Source organism: Myotis nattereri (assembly GCF_964212035.1).
Source record: "Myotis nattereri genome assembly, chromosome: 1".
Taxonomy (NCBI): domain Eukaryota; kingdom Metazoa; phylum Chordata; class Mammalia; order Chiroptera; family Vespertilionidae; genus Myotis; species Myotis nattereri.
In genome coordinates, this window is record NC_138075.1 from 39,650,927 (window position 1) to 39,660,058 (window position 9,132).

General features: G+C 55.3%; 1 protein-coding gene across 2 annotated transcripts; it reads left to right on the plus strand.

Moving 5' to 3' along the window:
* Window positions 1-487: 487 nt before the first annotated feature.
* Window positions 488-7,591, plus strand: BMP4 (bone morphogenetic protein 4; the record flags this gene model as incomplete). 2 transcript variants are annotated; one of them, XM_081103173.1, is made up of 4 exons in its annotated part: window positions 488-779; window positions 3,849-3,973; window positions 5,091-5,470; window positions 6,464-7,591. In XM_081103173.1, the coding sequence occupies 2 exons, from the start codon at window positions 5,098-5,100 to the stop codon at window positions 7,318-7,320; spliced, it is 1,230 nt and encodes a 409-aa protein (XP_080959299.1). In that variant the 3' UTR covers window positions 7,321-7,591. The 2 variants fall into 2 exon arrangements, with proteins under 2 accessions (XP_080959299.1, XP_080959300.1); XM_081103174.1 differs by having other exon boundaries at window positions 521-582; window positions 5,144-5,470; window positions 6,464-7,585.
* Window positions 7,592-9,132: the final 1,541 nt, after the last annotated feature.

Here is a 9,132-nt window from a genome sequence, read left to right on the forward strand (position 1 = left end):
TTCTCAACCTTTGGAAATCCTTTAACAGTTTATGGAAGGCCACCCTTTAAACCAATCCAACAGCTCCTTTCTCCATAACCTGATTTTAGAGGTGTTTCATTATCTCTAATTACTCGGGGTAAACGGTGATTACTCAATGTTTTAATCATCAGTTTGGGCAGCAGTTACTCTAAACTCAGGGAAGCCCAGACTCCCATGGGTATTTTTGGAAGGTACTGCGACTAGTCGGTGCATGCTTTCTAGTACCTACGCACGTGGTCCCCAGGTGAGTCCCGGCCGCTTCCCAGAGCTGGAGGCAGCTGAGTCCCAGCCCCGGCGGTAGCTGCGCGGACTCCGGCGCTGCCCGGGCTTCCGGGACCCGGGCCTGCGAGGCGAGGCCGGGCTGCTGGAGGGGAGGATGTGGGCGGGGCTCCCATCCCAGAAAGGGAGGCCAGAGAGGGAGGAGGGAAGAAGGGAGGGGCTGCGGGGAAGAGGAGGAAGGAAAGAAAGAAAGACTGAGGGAAAGAGGAGGAAGGAGAAGATGCGAGAGGGCAGAGCAGGAGGGAGGGAGGGAAGGAGTGCGGAACCCGGCCCGGAAGCTAGGTGAGTGGCATCCCAGCCCAGGGACGGGAGCCTTAGACGCCGCGGCTGCTCCGCGCACTGTATTTCGCTTCTCTCCCTCATGGGATTCCCGTCGAGCCTGCAGCACCCCAGTCCTCGGCCCTCGCCTAAGTTCACTGCAGCCGTTCAGAGGTCCCCAGAAGCTGCTGCTGGCGAGCCCGCTACTGCAGGGATCTATGGTGAGCAAGGCTGCCTGGCGAGGGGCGCCGGATAGAAGGGGCCGAGGCGCATCCTTGGGGTGGGGGGTGCGGAGGAGGAAGCTCGGGACCCTGGCTGTAGTCGCGGCAAAAGGTGCCCCCCCCCCCCAAAGGTTGTGCTATAAGTAGGGATGCTGGCACTGAAAGACACTGCTCCTCTGCCCTGGCCACTGTCTCCGTTCGGCGGCCCCGGGCTATTTTCACCTGAGTAGGTTTGGGGACGGAGAGAAGCCTTTAGCTGGGGGTCGTTGGGAGGAGGGTGTGGGGGGGGGGGGCTGCGAGGTCTGGAGGGGATAGCGAACATCAGCCTACCCGCAACGGGAAGGGCCAGGAGAGAAAGGAGTGTCGGCTCTGAAGTCAGGAGAGAGCGAGGGGACGGCCAGGTGCAGGGAGAATACCTAAATGGGTGGTTCTGCGTGCGGAGGGCAGCTCTTCTGCCTCCGGAGCCTGCGCGCCTCGCGAGGGGCTGCGCAGAGGGGAGTGTCACCCGCCGCGGCCCCCCGCCCGCGGGAGCCCGGAGAGCTGGCGACCTGCGGCGGCAAGGCGCACCTCCGCCACGAGCTATTTTCGTGGGCTCGCAGCACCCCAGGAGCCGCGCCACTCTCGTTTCATCGTGTAGGGTCTCCATGGCCAGGATGCCAGGCGCTCGGGGACGAGCCTCCCGGTGTAGCCGTGTGCTAGGGGGAGTCGCGGCGAGCTGCACGGCTGACGCGCGGCTCTTCATGGCTCTCCGCGCGCGGAGCCCACAGGAACCGGTCCCCGGAATCTCCAGTCCCTGCGGACCCTCCCGGCCGGAGTTGGGCCTGCGGCCTCCTGGGCACTTCTTATGTGCATGATTTGTGGGCTCAAGGCTTTGGGTTGGGAGACGTGAAAAAGCCCCAAAGTCAGGGAGTTGGTAAACTGAGGTGACGTCGGAACTGGTGCTGGGAGAAGACTCAAGCAGGGAAGTAAAGGACAGTCGCCTTGAGTTGTACACCCCGCCCGCCCCCCCAAGAAAAAGTTCAGAAGATGAAAGTTCCTTTCGGCTTTTATCTTTTTTAATTAAAAATTTTGGGGGGGGGAGTTGAGGGGGAGGACGCGATTAAAAATGAATCTCACTGACCCCGAAATTGAAATACAACCAGCCTTTGCGTTTTAGCGCGCCGTGCGCTCCCGCAGCCACCCTGGGATTGTCCCGGGACTCCGGGCGCCGGCCCCTTCCACTGTCCCTTCGCCCCTCAGGGACCGGCCCCTCTCCGTCTGCTTTTCCTATTTCTGGAACTCCTCCCACAGGGCTTTTTTAGGGTTCCTGGCGTCGAGAGAGAGAGAGAGAGAGAGAGAGAGAGAGAGAGAGAGAGAGAGAGAAATAAAGAAAGAAGAAAGAAAGAAAGAAAGAAAGAAAGAAAGAAAGAAAGAAAGAAAGAAGGAAAGAAAGGAAAAGAAAAGGAAAAACCTCTTTGCCCTCCCCAACCCTTTTGCAGTCAGCCCCGGTGGCGCGGCAGCGGGAAGACCTAAAGCGGCTCAAGCAGCAGCGCGGCTCTTTCCTGGCGGGGACTGTCGCGCAGGGGCGCCCGTGGCCTCCGCACCCCGGCCCTCCGCGTCGGGCGGCGCCGGGCAGCCGCGGCCCGGAGGGAGGGCTAAGCGCTTGGTTTTTCACTCCTCTTCCTCAAAGGCTACCCTGGAGTGCCCCCAAGAAGAAACCCCAGTTCGTGGGGGAGAGTAAGGCGGGCAACCTGAGCCCTCGGTTTCTGCAGCGACCGAACGGACTCTGGAGGGCGAGGGGAGCGGCTCGGGACCCGGAGCGGGCCCACGCTGACGCAGCTTTGCGCGGGCCAGGTTTTCGAAAAGGCCCCTGTGCCCACGCGTGCAGCATCCTCAGTTAGTTAGGACATCCCAGCAATTCCTTGAGCTGTGGGTCGGTGAATTCCTCAAGAAATATTTGCTGCGACTGTGCAGCTGGTGCAAAGGAGGAAGGGGGTGGGGGAAGGAAGTGGCGGGGGGGGGGGTGGCGGGGGTGGCCGGGGGGGAGGAGTGGTGGTTTAAAAAATCAGGCTGGCTGCAGAGAGAGACGCAGACACAGAGGTCGAGCGCAGGCCGAAAGCTGTTCACGGCTTTCTCGACTCCTGGGAACTTGGTGGGATTTCCTTTCTGCATCGGGTCGGGAGTTGTAAAACCTCGGCGACATTAAGACCCGAAACTGGGGATGCGCCCTCTCCCCGCGGCGACGCCTCCATCGGAGTCCGCCTCCGCCCAGAAGGGCAGGGCCGACCGCTTTCTTTGGGGATTTTCTCTTTGCTCTGGGGGACGCGGTGCGGAGAGTCTCCCGGTAAAGGAACTCGAGAAAATAGCTTAGCGGCGGCTCCCTCCCCACTTTCCCACGTCGATCGCCGTCAGCCACCTCCTCCCTCCGCCCCGTGCGTGACTTGGTCAGCAGCTTTTGGCTGGGAGCTCAAAAGGCTGCCCGGTTTGTCTGAGCGCGGGCAGGCGCTCGCCAGGGGGTGACTGGCTGTCGCCGGGAGCAGTATTTGGCCTCGCAGATACTCCGGGGAGGCAGTGGCGGGGGACGCGCGCACGTCCGCGGGTCCCTGGGCGCTTTCTTTACGTGCCCGTTGGCGGTGAGGCTTTGAGAGGCTGAGACTCCGCCGTCCCCGTTCCCGGCCCCACTGGAGCCGGGTTCATGCCGAAAAGGCGCAGCCCCTGTAGTGCGCCCCGGATCCTCCGGCTTCAGGCCGCTTGGCGCTCGGGCCCGGGGGGACGCCCCGCACGCCGCCGAGAGAGGCGAGGCCCGCGTCCTCCGCGCGCGGGGCTGGGGTACCTGCGGAGGGCTCCGCGGACCGCAGCCCGAGCTCCTCCCGGACCGCGGGAAGCTGGAGCTGGAGGCTGGGAGGTTGGCCTCCGCCGAGGGGGCGGGGCCGCGGTGGGGTTTGTGGGCCCTTTCGCCGCCCGCCGCGGGGAGGGCGGGCTCCTCCAGGCGCGGGGCGGGGCCTCGACGCTCACGTGACTCGGAGGGGCTGGAAGAAAAACCGAGCCAGTCTGCGCCAGAGTCTCATTATATTCAAATATTCATTTTAGGAGCCATTCCGTAGTGCCATCCAGAGCAACGCGCTGCAGCAGCTCCTCTGAGCCTTTCCAGCAAGTTTGTTCCAGATTGGCTGTCAAGAATCATGGACTGTTATTATATGCCTTGTTTTCTGTCAGTGAGTAGACACCTCTTCCTTCCCTTCCCGGGAATCATTCTGCCCTCTCCACCCCTGCTCGCCTTGGGTCCCTCCCGTCGGACCTTCCTCCCAGAGCCCACACTCCGCTTTCTAGCAGCGCTGTCGCCTCCGTCTCGGCCAGGCAGCCGCGGCGCGCTAGACGGACCGGCTCTGTGCAAAGTGCTGCTTGCTCCCACTCGCACTCTCAGTTCGGGTGCGTTGCAAGAAAGCGGAGCGAGAGGGGGCTAAAGAGATGCAAGTCCGCATCGCGGGGTTGTACCTTATGGGCTAATCAGCCCCCCTTCCCACTTGCCGGGGGGGTGGGGGTGGGGGAGGGGGGAGCAGTGCCCGATGCCCCCGTGTTGCGTTCCCAGCTGCTTGTCAAAATTCTGAGGTCGCTCCTGGGATCAACCCCCCTCCCCCGCCGCCCCTTCCCGGGGAGTAAGCGAGCGGGTACGCTCCGATGCTTTTTTGCTGGGCATTTCAAACTCACCAGCCAGAGTAAAATAAACCTTCAAGCCACTTTGTCAGCTCCCAGACCACGTTCTCGGCCTCGGTCTCTGGACCCCGCGGTCCTGTGTCTTTACCCTGCCCCTGCGTCCCTGCTTTCCCTCCCTCCTGCTCAGAACCAGCTGGAAGTTGTGGAAGTTGGGCTGGGAGGGCGGAGGAAGGAGGTGGGGGTGGAGGAACGAGGGGGAGAGGCTGAAGGTCTGAAGTGGAGAGCGATGGCATTTTAATTCTCCCTCGCCCACCCTTTTTTACCCCCTCAACGTTAACTGTTTATCCTTGAAGAAGCCAAGCTGAGATCATGGCTCAGATAGCAGTTGGGACAAAAAAAGATTAACAGGATGGAGGCTATCTGATTTGGGGTTATTTGACTGTAAACAAGTTAGACCGAGTAATTACAGGGCAATTCCTACTTTCGGGCCTTGCATGGCTGCAGCTGGTGATGGAGGGGGGTGTGTGAGGGAGAAGACACAAACTTGATCTTTCTGACCTGCTTTCCATCTTGACCCTCTATCTCTCGCCCTACATGCCTATGCGGAGACATCTCTATTTCTCTCTAGTTATTGGTGTTTATTTATTCTTTAACCTTCCACCTCCTCCCCCTCCCCAGAGACACCATGATTCCTGGTAACCGAATGCTGATGGTCGTTTTATTATGCCAAGTCCTGCTAGGAGGCGCGAGCCATGCTAGTTTGATACCTGAGACGGGGAAGAAAAAAGTCGCCGAGATTCAGAGCCACGCGGGAGGACGCCGCTCAGGGCAGAGCCATGAGCTCCTGCGGGACTTCGAGGCTACACTTCTGCAGATGTTCGGGCTGCGCCGCCGCCCGCAGCCTAGCAAAAGCGCCGTCATCCCGGAATACATGCGGGATCTTTACCGGCTCCAGTCTGGGGAGGAGGAGGAGGAAGAGCAGATCCACAGCATCGCTCTGGAGTACCCTGAGCGCCCCGCTAGTCGGGCCAACACCGTGAGGAGCTTCCACCACGAAGGTCAGTCCCTGCCCAGAGTCTGGGCAGGGGAGGGCCGGTAGGGTTGGCTGGTGGGGCAGTGGAAGCCCTCGGGGAGAAAGGTTCAGGTTACATCAAAGCCCCCAATCCCGGAGGCTGGGGAATGGAGCTGCCTACCTCCAAGAATTTCCAGGGCTGTGGCTAAATTTATTTTTCGGAGACAGAGGGGAGGGGCCGAGGTTAGGGGGAATGACACCACTCAGACGTGGGCTAGCCTCAGAGGTGTGTTTTTGCTATATCAAAGCCTTTTCTGCCAGGTTTTGTGCCCGTTTTCTTCTTCTTTTTTCAAAGCACCTACTGAATTTAATGTTACAGCTGTGTGTTTGTCAGGTTTATTCAATAGGGGCCTTGTAATCTGATCTGAATGTTTCCTAGCGGATGTTTCTTTTCCAAAGTAAATCTGAGTTATTAATCCACCAGCATCATTACTGTGTTGGAATTTATTTTCCCCTCTGTAACATGATCAACAAGGCATGCTCTGTGTTTCCAGGATCGCTGGGGAAATGTTTAGTAACATACTCGAAAATGGAAGAAGAGGGAGAGGGTGGTTGTGGGCATGTTTCCTCCTGCCTCTGCTCTGTTGGCCCCTCTTTTTCTTTACAGCCACTTGTAAAGAAAACCGTGTACACAAAGCCAAGAGGGCTTTAAAGGGGGAGTCTTGATGGTGGTGGAGTAAGGAGTTGACACATGGAAATTATTAGACATATAAAGGAGGTTGAGAGATACTTTGTCTTTGGTGCTTGCCGAATGCTGGCTATGTCTCTCCGAGTTTGCTAGCTTGCCCCATTGGTCTGTTTCTTTAAATTAAAAGATATACTTACTTCCCCCAAATAGGCTTCCACCATATAAGCAGAATTCACCACTCATCACCCAACCCTTAACTATTTCTTGACTTTTCAATCCCTCAGACAGTTCATGTGCTCTTTTTTTTTTTTTGCTTTTTTTCTTTTTCTTTCCCTTCCCAATTGTGCCTAGAACATCTGGAGAACATCCCAGGGACCAGCGAAAACTCTGCTTTTCGTTTCCTCTTTAACCTCAGCAGCATCCCAGAGAATGAGGTGATCTCGTCCGCAGAACTTCGACTTTTCCGGGAGCAGGTGGACCAGGGCCCTGATTGGGAGCAGGGCTTCCACAGAATAAATATTTATGAGGTTATGAAGCCCCCAGCAGAACTGGTGTCTGGGCACCTCATCACACGACTACTGGACACGAGACTGGTCCACCACAATGTGACACGGTGGGAAACTTTTGATGTGAGCCCTGCAGTCCTTCGCTGGACCAAGGAGAAGCAGCCAAACTATGGGCTGGCCATTGAGGTGACTCACCTCCATCAGACACGGACCCACCAGGGCCAGCACGTCAGGATTAGCCGATCGTTACCTCAAGGGAGTGGGGATTGGGCCCAGCTCCGGCCACTCCTGGTCACCTTTGGCCATGATGGCCGGGGACATGTCTTGACCCGACGGAGGAGGGCCAAGCGTAGCCCCAAGCACCACCCACAGCGGGCCCGGAAGAAGAGTAAGAACTGCCGACGCCACTCGCTCTATGTGGACTTCAGTGATGTGGGCTGGAATGACTGGATTGTGGCCCCACCAGGCTACCAGGCCTTCTACTGCCATGGGGACTGCCCCTTTCCACTGGCTGACCACCTCAACTCAACCAACCACGCCATTGTGCAGACCCTGGTCAACTCTGTCAATTCCAGTATCCCCAAAGCCTGTTGTGTTCCCACTGAACTGAGTGCCATCTCCATGCTGTACCTGGATGAGTATGACAAGGTGGTACTGAAAAATTATCAGGAGATGGTAGTAGAGGGATGTGGGTGCCGCTGAGATCAGCAGTCCTTGGCCACACACACACACACACACACACACACACACACATTACCATCCACTCACCCACACCCTACACAGACTGCTTCCTTATAGCTGGACTTTTATCTTAAAAAAAAAAAAAAAAGGAAAAAAACCTAAACATTCACCTTGACCTTATTTATGACTTTATGTGCAAATGTTTTGACAATATTGATCATATATTTTGACAAAATATATTTATAACTACATATTAAAAAGAAAAAATAAAATGAGTCATTATTTTAAAGGTAAACTATGTTCTTTTCTCTGGAATCCTTTCTCTTTTCTTCCTGCCCATCGCTTTTGAGTGAGAATTTTTTTTTTCCTATTGAAGTAGAGCTAGAAGCAGGTGGTAACTGGAGGTGGTTAGGTTCTAGCGACAGGAAGTAAATGAATGGTAGAGAGATGGTAATTGCCAGGATGAATTGTTTTCCATTTCTATTTAATGTTAACAAGGACACAGCATCCTCTCCCATCTGGATGACACATGACTTAGAAAAATAGTGGGATAAAAGGACTAGACCAGATTAAAGACTCAGTTTTGGGCTCCTTGTACCACTTCTGGATTTGCTCACCTGTTAGAGGTGCGTCCCAGCTGAGTGTGAGGGGTAAGAATCTCAACTCTTGGGAAGTGATTCCCACCTCTGCTTTTATGATACCCCAGGGTGTCTCCAGTTATTATAGGCCTCAGTGTTGTGTATTTCAATCCAAAAGTAATTTGCACACACATATTAACAAATGTATATATGTGTGTGTTTTTAACAGGTTGTTGGGTGGTGGGGTTTTTTTCTTTGAGAAGTGGGTTTTAGCCAATAAAATAAGTGATGTGCCTTACCTTCAAAAAATTTGGTGACCACTATTTTAATATACCACATGGTGGAACTCTCTAGTGTTTTCGGACTTGGTTTCTTATTTCCCATTCCAGCTGGGTGGGGGTTGGCAATAGGGTCAGGCACGGGAGGGCCAGAATTTCTAGGTAGGCACTGTAAAAGTTCCACTATATGGATTCTCTAGAGTCAAATGCCAACTCTCCTTGTCTCTCTGTGCTGCCTGTCCCCTTCTCTGGAACTGGGCAGAAAGTGATACACTTGGATGTGCTGTTCTGAGCCAGGGTTTCTTCAAGGAGAAAGACTCAAATATTGGCCAAAGGAAAATGCTAATGTGCTTGAGCAGTCTCTGAGTTAAGGGCTGCCAGCAAGGCAGAGAAATGGCTTTCTGAAATGACATGCCTATAGTCTATAGTGGCTAAGAGGACCAGACGAGAGGCCTTTGCTGTGTCTTACTTGCCACCAGCAAGTAAATTAAGCCCTGGAATTTTAGCCTGCTTAGGCTCATTTCTTATGTGTGCTTTTTTTTGTTGTTTTTTTTCTGCAAAGACTTGGATGAGTTGAAAAGCAGTGTCTTTGCACAGTCTGTGTGGGGTGAGCTGATAGAAGTGAAGGTTGAGTGGGGTGGAGGTGCTGTGTGTGCACCCCCTGCATTCATGTACACACACTCTTCCCTATGTTCTCAGGGACGGGTTGGCTGAAGCAGGATTCATTTTTGTTTTTAATTACTGAAGTCCTACAATCCTCCAAAGGAGCAGCTTAGTGGAAACCAATAAAAATAGAAGTAGAGCGGTTGCCAAAGCCCCAGCTCCCCGGAGAGCGCAGGTGGAGAGAGGAGATCAGAGCCCCAGGCAAAAAGGCAGCAAGACTCCACAGTTCCTCCAAAACTCCCTGCAAAGAGAGATACTCCCCCCTCCACCAGCCCCCCAGGTCGCTGCCCCTTTGATTAATGGTATGGAGGTCG